The sequence below is a fragment of the Gracilinanus agilis genome, chromosome 5 (assembly GCF_016433145.1).
Source record: "Gracilinanus agilis isolate LMUSP501 chromosome 5, AgileGrace, whole genome shotgun sequence".
Taxonomy (NCBI): Eukaryota; Metazoa; Chordata; class Mammalia; order Didelphimorphia; family Didelphidae; genus Gracilinanus; species Gracilinanus agilis.
The window spans coordinates 284,068,983-284,084,971 of record NC_058134.1 but is presented as its reverse complement, the minus strand read 5'-3'; the positions used below and the strand labels follow the sequence as shown (position 1 = coordinate 284,084,971).

General features: G+C 35.4%; 1 protein-coding gene across 1 annotated transcript; it reads left to right on the top strand.

Moving 5' to 3' along the window:
• The first annotated feature begins 3,312 nt into the window (after positions 1–3,312).
• Positions 3,313–15,741, top strand: LOC123250213 (olfactory receptor 6C4-like). The gene is made up of 2 exons (XM_044679231.1): positions 3,313–4,122; positions 15,583–15,741. The coding sequence occupies exons 1-2, from the start codon at positions 3,313–3,315 to the stop codon at positions 15,739–15,741; spliced, it is 969 nt and encodes a 322-aa protein (XP_044535166.1).
• The last annotated feature ends 248 nt before the right edge of the window (positions 15,742–15,989 follow it).

The window sequence follows — 15,989 nt, the reverse complement described above, 5'->3', positions numbered from 1 at the left end:
AAAGATTTTTTTCCATTTAACTGCTTACCTTCTTCTCCTAGGTGCATTATCTGTGTAGAAGTTTTTCAGTTTCACATAATCAAAGTTCTATTTTAATTTTTATAAATATCTCTAACCTTTGTTTGATTGATAATATCTACTCATAGCTATGAGAGGTATATGATTTGCTTCTCTTTTCATATATTTGTAGCATGCTCTTTAATACGAAGGACATATATATTTAGAACATATTGTAGAATCAGTATGAAGGATTGTTCTAAGTCTGATTTTTTTTTCCATAATACTTTCCAGTTTTCCCAGAAGTTTTTGTCAGTTACGGTGGATCTCTTTCGTAAGTAATGTATTTCTTCTAGTTTATTGAAAACTGAGTGGTTGAGTTCAATTGCTTCTGATTCTCCCTTGTCTGTTATATCTACCTCCCTATTTATTTAACCAGCAAATACCAGACTGCTGCTTTATAATATATTTTAATGCCTTTAAATGCTATTTCCCTTTATCCCTACTTCTTTTCATTATTTCCCTTGATATTCCACACCTTTAATTTTTTTCTAAATTAATTTTATGATTATATTGTCAAGTTCTATTATATATTCCATTGGTAATTTGATTAGATTAGCATTAAAAGTGTAAATTCTCTTCAATAGCATTGTCATTTTTATTATGTCAACAAAATCCAGTTATAAGCATTAAATATTCCTTTAGCTATCTAAGTTGTTCTTTATTTCTTTGAGATCAATTTGTAATTGAATCTATACAAGTGCTTTGTATGCTTTTATAAATTGATGCCCAAATAGTTTATTTATTTTGTATTTATTTGGAATGGGATTTCCTTTCTACTTCTATCACATGAATTTTTTTTACTATATAGAAATGCAATTGATTTTGGAAGGGTTCTTTTGTAGCTTGCAACTTTGCTCAGATTGTCTTAATTACTAATTCTTTAATCCCCAGGGATTTTCTAAGTAAACTATCATCTTATCATGAATATTAGTTTTAACTCCCTCTTAGATGCCTTTATGACTTTAATTTCTTTCTCTCATTTATTGATATTGTTGTTGTTTCCAGATTTATATAGTAAGCATCTTTGCTTTGCTATTGTATTTACTGGGAAAAGTTCTAGTGTATCCCCACTGCATGTGATGCTTGCTTTTGGTTTCTCTGTGGGCTTTCAAATTTTTGTAAATGCCATTCAGTTCATTAATTTTCTGTTTTTAATGCATGTTTGCATTTCTTTGTCCTTGAGGATTGCTTTAGCTACATCCCAAAATTTTAGTCTGTTATTTTATTGTTATTTTATTTCACATAATTAGCATTCCTGTGATTTGTTCTTTGAAACATTCATTATTTAGGGTTTCATTGTTGAATCTTTTTTATTCTTTATCTTTTTATTTGTGGTCTCTGACCTAATGATCTATTTATATTGTAGCCCATAAAAGAATTATCTACTATTTCTGTGCTTTTGAATTTATCTACAACACCTTTATGTCCTAAGACATGATTAAGTTTTGTAAAAAGTTCCATGTGATACTGACATTATTCTTTAGCAGTCATTTTTTCATAGATTCTACAAGTCTTTTAGCTCATTTCTTCAGAAATTTGTACAGTTTCATATTTTCCCTTTATCTATCTTTTTACTTTAACTATTAAAAACTGTTAAAGAGACATTGAAATTAACAATCACAGTTGTGTTGTAGTCTATGTCTTCTTATATAAGTTAATGTTTCCTCAATGAATTTAGATGTTAAGTCTTTTGTGGTATGTAAACTTAATTTTATAATGGTTTGCTGTCTTGTTTGTTCTTTTCAGCTTCCTTGTTTATATGTTTTTATATGCATGTCTTTTTTTTTTTGCTTTGTCTGATAAAGTGATTATAGTTCCTTCTTTTTGGATTAATTTAGTGTATAATACTTTTTTCTTTCTTTTTATTCATATCTATGTAATTCACCTTTGGTAGGAAAGGAATTTAGAAATTTAGTCCATGATGTCTCCACCTTACAGCCATAATTTCGATTAGATGTCTGTTTTTCACCCTTGTCTCTTCATGAATAGTTAAAAAGAAATTCATTGCCTCCCTACTGTATTGTATTGTTAACTATTGTTGTTTTGGTTGCTATATCTGTTTATCCTTCTTATATTTATGTTGTCTGAGCTATTTGAGAAGCATATGATCTCTTCTGGTCTGGTTTTCTTCTAAAAATAATCTGAATGCTTCTTTTTATTGATAGTCCATCTTTCTTCAAAGTCTTTCTTCTGATCAACTTCATAATTTTTTGTTTATTAAGGGAACTGCTAAATCTAACCATTGTGTGATCTGGAATTTATAGTAAGGTTTTGTTTTTGTTTTTTGTTCCTAGAAATAATTATTTCCTTTGTCACTTTATCTTCAGTGTTTATAAGTTATGGCAGTTTTCTTATATTATTTCTTGCACTATGATGTTGAGATTTTTTGACTTCATAATATTTTTCTGAGAAACTTACGTTCTTTTGTTGTCCCTATACATCCTATCTTTGAGGTAAGTATGTTTTGTATATATAGCCATCATGCTTTCTGTTAATATTACTGACATTTTCTTTTCTTATTCAAATTTGTCTTTCATTTCCTTTTATTTGTATTTCCAATTAGTTTTATTCCAATGTTTTCCCTTTTATGAGAAACATCATGGATTCAAAGCTTTTTTGTCTATTATTTCTTCTGTGCAACCTATAAATTCAACTTTCACAATTTTTATTTCCATTTTTAAAAATTCAGGAACTTTCTATACTTTATACCAGCTTTTAATTATTTTTCTTTGTCTTGCAATATTTCTTCATAAATGCCTGAACTATTGTAAAGGACATTACTCCTTTTTCTATTAATTTATTCTCAGTTGGCTTATCTGCTTATCCTCAAAGGCTTTTAAAAAAAAGAACTAGACAAAAAAAAATCTAATCCCTCCTCCACATGAGATCTTTTCAAATACTCAAAAATAGGTTCACATTTCCCAAAGTGTTCTATCATTGAACAACTCCAACTTCACTTTCATTCAACCAATCCTAGTGTAGCATGAATCCATCCTCTTCTGGCTATAGATCTTCCTTGAATGATTCCTCAAATGATCCATGTTGAAAGGGTGACACAGGGATTCCCTGAAAAGGACTATAAAAACAACTTAAACTCTAAATGAAAAAGAAGCTTAGGAGGAAAGCACAATAGATAATGAAAATGATCATGAGTGGATTCCAAAGGTTCTCTATGCCTGGCATGCCTTGAGATCCCATCCTAACCACTGATTTATTTTTTCCTTTACAACTCCAGGTTCAGGTGAGTTCACAATGAAAAATGTCACCACTTTGACAGATTTCATTCTTCTGGGTCTCACTGATGTCCCTGATTTCCAGGTTGTTCTTTTTCTCTTTCTCTTTCTTACCTATGTATTCAGTGTCATCAGCAACCTGACCATTATCACTCTCTCTATTATGGATGCCCACCTGCAGACTCCCATTATTTCTTCCTTTGGGAGTTTTTCCATCCTAGAAATTTTCAGTACAACTGTGCTTACTCCCAGGCTCCTACACAGTATTGCAACAGGGGTCAAAACCATCAGCTTTATTGGCTGTTTCATTCAGTACTTTTTTGCCATATTTCTGGGGGCCACAGTGTTTTACCTTCTGGCTGCCATATCCTATGACCGATATGTTGCCATCAAAAAAAACCTGCATTACACAACCATCATGAACAATAGAGTATGCCTCCTTCTACTTCTGTGCTCTTGGCTGGCTGGGTTTCTGATTGCTTTACCAGCAGTCATAATGCTAAATCTTCTGGATTTCTGTTCATCAAATATAATAAATCATTATTACTGTAATACTGCTCCAATTCTGAAGCTCTCTTGCTCAGAAACAGATCTGGTAGAGCTGGTTGATTCTCTTTTTGCTATAGTAACACTGATGACCACCTTAGGGTTAGTGATTTTCTCCTACTCTAACATTATCCAGACAATTCTCAGGTTTCCTTCTGCTCAACAAAGGAAAAAATGCTTTTCTACCTGTTCTTCTCATATGATTGTCATTTCCCTTTCTCATGGCAGCTGTATTTTCATATACATTAAACCTTCAACAAAGGAAGACTTCGGCTTCCAAAAAGTAAGTTTACTCCCAATTGCCATCACTATAAATAAAATAAAATAAAATAAAAAAGCTATCATGTATGTTCAGATTTGTGTTTTCTGAACTTCATCTTATCAGCTATGGAATGGGTGAGAGAAGAGTCTGGCAGCAATAGTCCAAACTAGAATGGATGAGCACCTGAAGTCAGTTAGAGAGTGTATGAGTGGAAAGAATAAGTTAGATGTGAGATAGGTTGTGCAAATGGAATCAAGACTTGGAAATGATAAGAAAGGGAAAAATCAAGGGAGACATCAATTTCTAAACAATATGGCTGATAGGGCTTAGACAGAAGAGGCAGGCTAGGGTGAGGAGCTTAGAGGTGGGGGGTAAGGGGAAGGATAATAATGAAATAGTGTAATGTGGGCTTCAAATTTGGAAATGTTGAGTTTGAGATACCAAACCAAGTGAGTATGTCACATGTAGAACAAGGATTGTGTTTAGATTTTGAAAGTATTTGCTTAGAAATGATCAATGAATTCATAAGAATTAATGAGATTAACAGTGGAATAAGTATAGGAGGCCCAAAACAGAACCTTGGAGTTAAGGGCTATGGCCCAAGTGCAGGCTGATGATCCTCAAAGGACCCCAAGAAAAGATAGTTACATAGGCATGGAGAGAAATCAAAGGAGATCAGTGTCTCCTAAAACTGAATGAGGAAAGAATATCTAGGAGAAGGAAAGCAGTAACAGTCTTAAAATCAGTAGAGTGCTCAAGTAGAATAGTAGAATGGGAACTAAGAAAAAGGCACTGGATTTCAAGTTCTAAACTGTGATCTAAACAGAGATCCTTGGCATCCTTGCAGAATATACTTTGGTTGAGAGGTGGGATCAGAAAAAAAGTGTGAGATTAAGAAGAGAGGAATAGAGTGAATGATGAAGCGGAAGTGTCAAGTATATTTAATCCTTTTCAGGAATTTAACTCATCAAAGGGAGCAGAGAGTATAAACAATAACTCAAGGAGTTGGCTGAGTCAAGTAGTTTCTTTTTTTAAGGATGAGAAAGATTCAGGAGTATTTGTATGTGTTAGGGAATGAACCACTGGAAAATGAACACTTGATAATAAGAATGTAATAACCTCTGGCAAGGAGTTGGTTTACTACAAAAACCCTGATTGTAGTCCTTCCAAAATATCAAGAGGAAACTGCTGTCACACAAGTCAGCCTTTAAATGGGAAAGTGGATGTTTTTCATGTCCAGCCCAAGACTTCAGTTTGCAACACTGATGGTGAAAAGGAGGGGAGATGGTCATTTCGTGGCAGCAGGATGATTATTGCACAGCAGATATCTAACACATCATCAGTTCCCTTCTTCAAGTCCATGAAAGACAATTTCTCTTTGAATAGGCAGAGAGGGGATAACTCTGTTTTTTATCAGGATTCTCCTCATCCAGGAGCAAGAGCACTGAGGGGAAAAAAGCAAGCCAAGAGGAATAGCTATTCCCTACTTAACAGCCCCTGTCTTACTTCCACTTAATTGTGATTCTTTGTTCTGTTAAAAATAAGATATATTTGCCCAGTTTTATATTCTGGTAGATGACTATGGTTGTCCCTGGTGTCCCTTTCTTTGAAGAAATACAAAAATTTGACTAACATCAAGAGAAAGGTCACCAAAAAGAAAGTCAGCTATTTGAATAGAAGCACAAAGGAAAAATAAAATGCATAACGATTAACTAGTGATTTTGCAAAGCTATGATGTCATGGTGAGACTCTTCTATCAGCCTCCCAATAGTTTGAAATAATAGTTGTAAATTAAATTGTTGAATTTGGTTCTAATAATTTTGTAATAAATGTTGTAGTTATTTTTATGGTAATCATTGCTTTCCACTTTGCAATAACTAGACTGTCCTTCATCAAATGCATACTATATCTTGTGTCCTCTTTTTCACTCCCCCATTTTGTGGGGAAATTAAAATAACATTGTTCTTGGATAAAGTGAAAAGTGGGGTAGAGGCTGAGGAACAATATCCTAAAAGAGGTGACATTGGTGGTAAGTTTGTTCTTTCCCATCTTTATTTTCTCAAGCTTCAGAAGACTTTCAACTTGTATACAATAGATAAGATTATCTTCTTTTATGGGTAATTTTCTGGATTCTAAAGATATTCAAGGATTTGAGTCTATTTGAAAATCCCACCAACATTTTTCTTAAATGACAAACCATGAGTCACAATGGTCTTCACTTTAATTATTCAGATTAATTATTAACTAATTTTAATACAACTATATTAATAATATAAGTATTAATTCATCAATTAATATAGCACATTCATTAATGTGTTAATAATATAATTATATTATAAATTATTAATTTTGCTTCTTTTGTTCCTCTTCTAAATGTACAAAAAATGGACTAACAAAGTAGATACCACCAGCAGAACACCACCATGTGAATTTCGTGTATTTAAGATCAATAACTTCCTCTTTCCTTGAGAAACTTCATTTAGAATCACCAGGGATGATGGGCTGGATAGACTTGTTCATTTTTTTCAGTCATGTGCAACCCCATGGATCATAGTATGCCATGCCTTTCTATCTTCCACTATCTCCTGATGAATGTCCAAGCTCATGTTCATGCTTCTATGACACTGTCCATCTCTCAGCCTCTGCCATCCCCTTGATTTGCCTTCAATCTTCCCCACATCAGGGTCTTTTCCAGTGATTCCTATTATCTCATATATTACCAAAGTATTTAACTGTTAGCTTCAGATTTGTCTTTCCAAGTAATATTCTGAATTAATTTCCTGAAGTGTTGATGTATTTGATCTCCTTGCTGTCCAAGGGACTCTCAAAAATCTTCTTCAGCACCCCAATTTGAAAACATCAATTCTGCAGTGCTTAGCTTTTCTCAGAGCCCAACTCTCACAGTGAAGTGGTACCATTTGAAAAACCATAGCTCTGACTATATGGACCTTTGTTGGCTGCTTTTTAGTATGCTGTCCAGATTTGCCACATATTCCCTTTCAAGGATTTTGCATCATTTAATTTCATAGTTGCAATTATCATCTGCAGAGAGGTCTAGAATCCCTGCCCTGTCTCTTCAGTGACACAGCCACACCAACCTCTACAGAGAACTCCAACAAAACTTTGACACCTTGAATGATGTCTAGCAACCAAGTCCCTATAGCAAGACTACACTTTTTCTTGTACAAAATCTGATGAATGTGTTGCTATTTTCTCACAACAAATGAACCAATCCCAAAGACGCAGGATACTCTGTGAAAGGAAATTCAAAAAGTTTGCAGTCCTGAAGGCCCCTAACTTTGGCAGTTTCCAAAGTTCAAGCCTATTTATTATGATCCTTCTTGTTATCTTCATCTGTATATTCTTATGGGTCCTCCCCTGGCTTTAGGAGTCATAATCCTGGTTTTCTTTAAGCCACAAATTGGCATTATCTATGTTATTTTGTATTTTTTTTTTATCTTATTAAACAATTTCAAGTTGTGCTTGGATCTGGTTTGGCAACATTATGGAGTTTACAGGTCACAAGTCTGATACTTCTGCACTAGACTTAGCACAGTACTTGGCACACAGTAAGCATGTAATGCTTATTGCCTTTCCTTGAATCACAGTGAGATGAGATAACTTATCCAGGGTCATAGAGCTAGTATGTATCTGAAACAATAGTTGAATAAGTTCTTTCTGTGGCCTTCCTGGCCTCTCTAGCTATGTCACCATGTTGGAACTTTAAAAAATAACTTCTAGTTATAAAATTTATAAACTCTTATTATTTTTAGAGTCCTTCTCATCCATTATCTCATTTTCCCATTATAACAGCCCTATAAGATAGGTGTTAATTTTCCACTAAAGTGAAAAAAGAGACTCTGAAATGTTATTTCATATTTCTTATAACTTGCGAAAGACCACATCCCTATTAAATTACAGAGACTGGATATGATCTAGTCTGCTGACCCTAGGGCAGAGGTTCTTCCTCTATGTGATATTACTTATTAATCATACAATTGGGGTATTAAAGGTGAGTTAAGTACTGTGATTTCATCAATGTAATTTTAATCATACTTCTGTGTAATTAAAGTCACTAAAAATTACTTTAGAAGCAGAGGACCTGGGTTCAAATCCTGTCTCTGCTATTATTACTCTTTCTGTGACTTTGGACAAAGCACTTAACTTCTCTGAACTTCAGATTCCCTAACTATAAAATTAAATTGTTGGACTAGACGGCTTTGGAGACCCCTCCTAGATCTATCATTCCTATGAGGAAAATCCTTCTTCTGATGCAAACTGGCTATGATTCTATACATAATAATAATAAAAATAGCATTTTTAGCAGTGCTTATGAGCCAGGCATTGTGGTAAGTCTTTTACAAATATCTCATTTGACCATTACAATAAACCTAGAAAGGAAGTACTAGTTTTATCTCATTTTATAAATAGGTAAAATGATGAAAACAGACATTCAGTGACTTGCTCAAGGTCACATACTCTTCCTGACCTCAGGCCCCATTACTCTATCACAGGGGTCGGCAACGTATGGCTCTTTCTGCAGGAGCCATAAAGTCAATTTTTTTCAGGCGCTGTTACAGGAGCGGCACTGTGAGCACTGTACGGCTCTCATGAAATTACATTTTTAAAAATGTGGCTTTTATGGCTCTCACGGCCAAAAAGGTTGCCGACTCCTGCTCTATCCACCGTGATACATACTTTTCCTCCATAGTTAAAGTCATAAAGAGTTGCATATAAACATTAGTCATTGTAAGAGGGTGGTATAGGGGATGAAACCAGATGAATAGGATTGGGCCAGTATCAGAAGATTAACTGTGCTTTGGGAAAGTCAACAGAACCTAGTCCAGTCATAGCCTGGCCTGAGATAATACACACAGGCCACTAAAACAGTAAATAAAAGGTAATTTAATTAAAAGGGAACGGTTAGAAGGAATTTGGATGACCCTAATACTAATGTCACTAACTAAATCTAATTTTGTTCCCTCATGGGAAGTCTTCAAAGTGTTTAGCCCAATCCTCACCGCTCTGACCTAAAGATCCCAGTCCCTACTTTAGCTAAATCTACATTAAACCAACCCCCCCCTTAGATGGTATTATAGGTAGTGGTCTATGGCAATTTGGCAGGGCCCAGGAAGAGGTCCTGGATCCAAAAGGAACCAGACCTGATCTTATAATCAGATGGTCAGATAGTCAGGATCACAAGGGAACACAGCGGACAACCGCAAAGCAGCAGGAAGGCAACAGGTAGGATGGAGAATCAGGGTAGAATCAGCCACTAAGGAAAAGCATCCAACCTCTCCAGAAACCTCCAGACAGACAGACAGACAGTCAACTGTCTGAACCCACTTTCACATTCTAGAATCTTTATCCTCCTGAAACTCTCCCTTGGAGACCAAACTCACATGCTATAAACTCTCATAACAGCATGAACTATAAAAGTAAATGTTGGTAAAGCCCTCCACCAACTTCACTAAAGTTCCTCCCGGGGAGAACACTAGAAAGGGAAACTAGAGACTGAATGAATATGGGTGAAGAGTTAAAGTCTGAGGAAAGGAGAGCATAATGCAAGAAAAAAGACACAGATGCAGAATTCCAACATAAAGTAGGTCTGACAGCAAATTAGCTCTGATGGAAAGAGCTCAAGTGGCATAGAGCTCTGGTGGTAAAGAGCTTCCTCTTAGCCAGACATATTGATTTTTAAAGGAAAGGGGGAAAGGAGATTGATAATCAAATGAGAGGTCAGACAAATGAACGTTATGAAGTAATCATCCTAAGACACAACCACACCAATTCTAAAACAATAGGTGTAGCTAAGGCACAGATCAGGAGTTCATTTGATTAAAGGCATAAAAGCTTGTCTAATACAAATGTTAAATGATTGTTATTGGGTAAACAAAGAGACTGAGATAGCTGGTCTGTCTTCCAGAATGTAGCCTTGAGGAATGGTTTGGAATACTACCAGGTTACTGTCTTAATTTGAACTCAAGGGCATAATTGGTAAATTAGTACATTGCTCAAAAGTGTGGTTTTTTTAGTTTCTCTATATTATTTTCAGGATTTGTACATGCCTGGACTGCTACAATTGGTAACAAAGTTAATTTTTAATGTACCTTTACTAACAAAGCCAAGATAGTAGAATAACAGTAAGTAATGCAGTTTTCCAAACAAATCTAGAAAATGCACCAGACTTAATCTTTCTGAAAAACTCAAGGAAAAAAAATCACAATGAGTCATATGTGTGGCCCAGTTTGTCACAAATATAGACACCTGTAGATGCTGGAAGAGGATCCAATAAGGAGTATAGAGCAAAGCACTGCACTCCAGCAACTAGAGAGAGGCTGAGCACTTAGACAAGTAGGAATACCAGACCCATACTATGACTGGAAGACACTATGACTAGTAAAGGTGCCATCTGGCAGCTTTGTTGCCCATTACTCCATTCCAGGTCAGAGGTTCAAGACAAATGACAAAATAAGACCTGTGCAAAGGAAAGGCATTCTAGGGGAAGAAGTAGCCACAGTTCCTGGAAATTTTTAAAGAGAAAGGAACAAATCCAAAGGTAAGCAGCAGTGATGCACAGTCCTAAAAGCAAAACAGAGTCTCAGTTCCAACTACTAACCTGCTCTGAAATCTGCAGAGGAATAAACAAGGCAAAAATAACAGACCAAAGAAGACTCAGCCATTCTATGACTAAACCAGCAGAGCTTCCTAGTTGTCTGACAATGAGTAAGTCTAGCACCACTCTACTGTTTTTGAGAACCAAACTCAGGAAAGAAATTTGAAGAATTCAGACCAGGAGGAAGCAATAGACTTTGCCCTGGATCAGACCTCTAAGAACTGTGAAAGCTTGCAGATATCCAACTTGAAGTTTCCATAAAATTCTAGAATAAATCAATATTCAATAACCCAAGAAAGCAACTAAAGTTGCCTAGATATTCCCTTCAGAAGTGTGACCAAACCCATTCTTATCACCAAGACTGAAATCAGAACTTAGATTAGGCAAATGAGAAAAAAATAAAAAAGAATCCTGCCATAAAGAGCTGTTAGAGTGACAGAGAAGCAGGGAACCTCACCACATAAACCTAAAAGAAGAGAATGACTCCCAAACATCTACAAGCAAAGTATCAGAGAAACATACAACTAATTCTTGGAAGAAATGAAGCAAGAGTGTAAATTTCTTTTTATATAAATGAAATGAGAACACTTGAAGAAAAGGTTAGTAAAGAAAGGAGAACTATGGAAGAAGGACTTGGAAAGGAAATTAAAAACTTGACATGAGAGGAATCAAAATCTCTCATAAGAAAATAACTCCCTAAAAATTAGAATGAACCAAATAGAAAGCATGAGAAAATATAAAATATAAAAACAAAGTTGAAAGTTTAGGGGAAATGGAAGCAAATATAAAGTATCTTCTCAGCAGAAACTGACCTAGAAACAAATTGAAGAGAAAAATTTAAGAAACAATGGACTAGCTAAATAAAAATTTTAAAGAACCTAGACATCATATTTTTAAAATCTTAAAACTGCCCAAAACTCATAGAACCAAAAAGGAAAGTGGAAATAGAATCTACCCGTCTCTTTCTAAAAGAAACACCAAAATGAAATCTCTCAGGAAAATGGTAGACAAAATCCAACTCAAAGAAAAAATTCTGTAAACAATCAGGAAGAAAACTGTTTTGGCAAGTTTACTCTTAAAAGCTTTATTCATTTTGGAAAGGATTTTTTCATTCTATCATTACTTTCTGGATAATTTCTTAGAATTGCTTAGAAATGACAATGTTATTTATGAAGTATGGCTGGTTTTTAATGAAGCCATACTGGTACTTGGGCATTACCTTTCAAATATTCCAAAATTATCTGTTAAATAAAGCATGCTCAGAATTAAAAAAAAAAAAAAAGATGACTGAGTTACAAGGAGTTAACTTAGCTCCTCAGTCCCCTTTGAATCAAGGTTTATATTTAAATTTAAAAATAAGTTTAGGAAACAAATTAGAAACTTAAAGGAAGCAGGAGAGAAAAGAAGAGCAGGAAACAGAACCTCAAGCGGATTAACCACTCAAACAGAAAATAAGAAATGACAAGTAATTAAGTAAACAACAGATTAAATTTCCAGGATGATGAACAAAGACAAATTATTAAAAGAACCATTGATAGAGTGATATTTTAACACCAAAATCCCGATCATATCCCCATTGAACCATGATCAATTATATGTTTTTCTTCTGCATTTCTACTCTCACAGTTATTTCTCTGGATGTGAAAAGCATTCTTTCTCATTAGTCCCTCAGGATAGTCCTGGATCACTTAATTGCTTATAGTAGAGAAGTCTATTACATTTGATTGTGTCACAATGTATCAGTCTCTGTGTACAATGTTCTCCTGGTTCTGCTCCATTCACTCTGCATCAATTTCTGAAGGTCTTTCCAGTTCACATGGAATTCCTCCAGTCTGTCTTTCCTTTCAGTACAATAGTATTCCATCACCAACAGATACCACAATTTGTTCAGACATTCCGCAATTGAAGGACATTCCCTCACTTTCCAATTTTTTGCCACCACAAAGAGCATGGCTACAAATATTTTTGTACATGTATTTTTCCTTATCTTTTGGGGGTTTCTCTATCTCTTTAACCTCAGTATCAGGTATTGGCAGGTGTTATGATGATAATTACAGATAATTTGGAGAAGCAGATAAATGTGTCAGGGCCAGTAAACCTTTAAGTCACAGACACTGATTGACAGGCTTCAGTGAGAAAGGAGGGGGTTAGACACTCCTGGATCTCAAACCCCTCCCCCCCTAAGCAGTTGATGCTTCAGTTGGAAAATGGAGATTAAGATTCTTCTGGTAAGTTTCTGTTATGGCTGAACCCCAATGATGTTCCCTTTCTTTAATTTATATTCCTCACAGGTCTGATAGAGGAATAAGTAGAAGCTAGATATCTAACTGTTGAGGACTGAGATAAATGATCTTCTTAAAACTGGCAGCTGACAGGATTCAAACTAGATGACCAGACTTGAGTTGTGAGTATTCCCCCAAATAATTCCAGGTACAGATTTTGAAGGTAAAGCTTATATTAAGAAGGAAAAAGGAAAACTAGAGGAGTTAATGAAAGTATTTGGATAAGGAAAGGTGACGCTGATCTATTAGGTTGAAGCTGCCCTTCCCCCCACAGGAAGGGATGAAGGCACCTAACTGAGCTGGCTCTCTTGTTAGATAATTTATATATCTAATTCACTAAATCACTAAATAATTATTATATTGATATTGATAAGGATTAATTCTAACAGGCTAACCCCTGAGTAGAAACCACACTGGCTTATGCCACAATGGCCACTCAGGTGAACCCCCAAGTCAGGAGCAGTAAGCAGTGGGTCTGCTCACCTCAACCCCCACAAAGCAAGTGTCAACTCTTCTCAACTGCCCCCTCACCCAAAGTTCTCCAAGGGGGTCCCCTGGAATTCTGGGTGAGGCTGTCCCTGTATCTTTGCAGGGATTCCATGCATCCATTTCTACATAACACAGGTAAGCTTTCAAATATTTTCCTGGAGGTCTTTTTTTAAAATACTTATAATAAGCATTACAATAAAAGATGAACAAATGGTGCATGAAATTATATTTCTCATTTGCTTTGAAGAAATGATAAAAATCTATTCTGTATTTTCTTTTATTTGAATCTTCAAGGAGAATCTATGTGCTATACTTCCATTTATCAGTCACATTCTCTTCTGGCCACACTTACAGAGAATATGTCAAAATTGATATAATGAAGGTTTTCCATTGGTTTATTTAATTAGATGTTCACATTATGAATACCAACAACAAAGTTAATATTTGGTAATAATCTAGAAAAAAGTACTCTTACTAGCAGAATACAGCACTTTTCCCATCAGTCAGACACCATCTTTACAGAAGTAATAAGAGGCCACAGAAAACTGAAGCTGATTTTGTATTTTTCTTGATTCCATCAGTTGTCATGGTTAAAGACTTCAGCAACTGCTGACCAGCCCATTGGTAATGAGTCTCTCCATACACAGCTAACATTGTCTTCAGAAAATGGTCAGTTATCTAAACCAAATTCAAAGTCAAGGCAAAAAGAGAGTAGTGTGCTGGAGCCAGCTAAAACAAAGAAAATTATTCAATTAAAAAAAAGCCAACTTGACATTTTGAGTATAGCTATTTATACTTTGGAAGTTGGCAAGTGCTAGAAATCAGATCAATTTAGGATTTAATTGATTTCTAGACTTACAAAAGGGATGGAGAAAATATTAATAGTGCATATTAATGCAAAAGTCTATCATACTTACATGTTTTCTGGAGAGCCATTTCTTAAAGATTTCCCAGCATTTTCATGGAGAAATATATGTATATTAGGCTTCACACCAAGTTTATCATTAGTGTGTGAGTTACTTCAGGAGGGAGAGCATAAGGACATGACAAACCTTGAGAGGCTAATTTAGGAAATAAATGGGACTGAGGAATGACTGGGTAAAAATACAAAGGAAATCTTGACCAGAAATTCTGGTAGCTTTCCATTAGAGAGCAGTCAGTAAGAAGACAATTCCCTTTTTAAGGATTTGGAGGAAGAATGTATTGCTCCAATACAATGACAATATAGTACAGTATGGGATGTAGATAGACTAAGGGGACTTGTGTTCAAGCCCTCAATCAAAAGATTTACTCATTATGGATACATGGGTAAGTCACTTAGCATTCTAGCTTCAGTTTGTTCCTCTAATAAGGAGGATGGCCTGAATAGGCTATAGATCTTTATTTATATTTAGTTCTAAATCCTATGATATTGCTAGATACTAATATTCTTCTAGGACATAAAGAAACACTCCTTCAAGATTGCCTTTCATCAATATCTATCTCACTCCTAAAAGAAATGGCAAGTCATTGAGCAATTCTAAGAATAAAGTATAAAGCAAAATTCTGAACCTGGTACTCATTTCCCTTGCCAAACTCCAGGATTATTATGAATGCTTGATTTGACATCTTATTCCCATATCTCCCTGGACCTTCTTCCTTTAGCCCCCCTGTTTTTGGTTTGTTTCCTAAGCTGCTGATGAAAGTTCATTAGCATCTTCTTAATAGGCTCCCCAGGGTACATGGTTTGTTTTTGTTTTTTTCACTTGAATGATCCCCAGTGCCTGTCCTAAACATAACTAATAAAACCTGAGATGTTGGTTAGTGCAGAATCTGCCAAGGAGCCTACAGGCTACTTGCCCAGGTCAGTACTGTCATTCCTTCTAGGACATGCTATATAGACACACTCGAACTCACAACATTCCCTTTCTTTTGCTCTAAATGGGTGTATATACCACTTGATTAGGGCTGCCTGGAAGTTCAATTTTGAATCAACTCTAAATTCAGAGATGATACACGTGCTCACCCAGTAGTTTGATAATATGGGAATAGGTAAGATTTTAATTATTACTAATGACTAAACCTTATGAATGTCTGTTTTTCCATGGGATGAAGGTGACAAGACATTTTAAGGATCTCAGAGAAAGCATGAACTTGAGAACCAGGACTGATTCTCTTGTCAAGACATTTAAGATTAGCAAGCTCAGTAAACCTGTCTGGAATTGTCAGGAGTATGTGTCCAGATCCCTCCACCAGCAGCATCTCTTCCTGTAGTTATAGAGCAAGAAATTTTTGTGGATGTGAAATCTTGGAAGGAAACTCTCTCTTGACAATTAGTTGTACAGGTCAGATGGGGTCAGATATGACACAAACAGGAGGCACTGATTTCTCCCTTAAATAATCTCCTGTATAGGCCTACAATATTCAACTAGTGAGAATCATCAAATTAATCTTATTTTCCAACTACAACTACAGAGAAATGGGGGCCAGGGGTGGGGCAGTAGAAAGAGAAGCCAATATGG

Excerpts from the sequence above, each read along its gene's own strand:
- LOC123250213 (XM_044679231.1), top strand. The coding sequence starts at position 3,313 with ATGAAAAATGTCACCACTTTGACAGATTTCATTCTTCTGGGTCTCACT. Across the intron at positions 4,123-15,582 it reads AAGACTTCGGCTTCCAAAAA|GTGACAAGACATTTTAAGGA; the intron begins GTAAGTTTACTC and ends CATGGGATGAAG.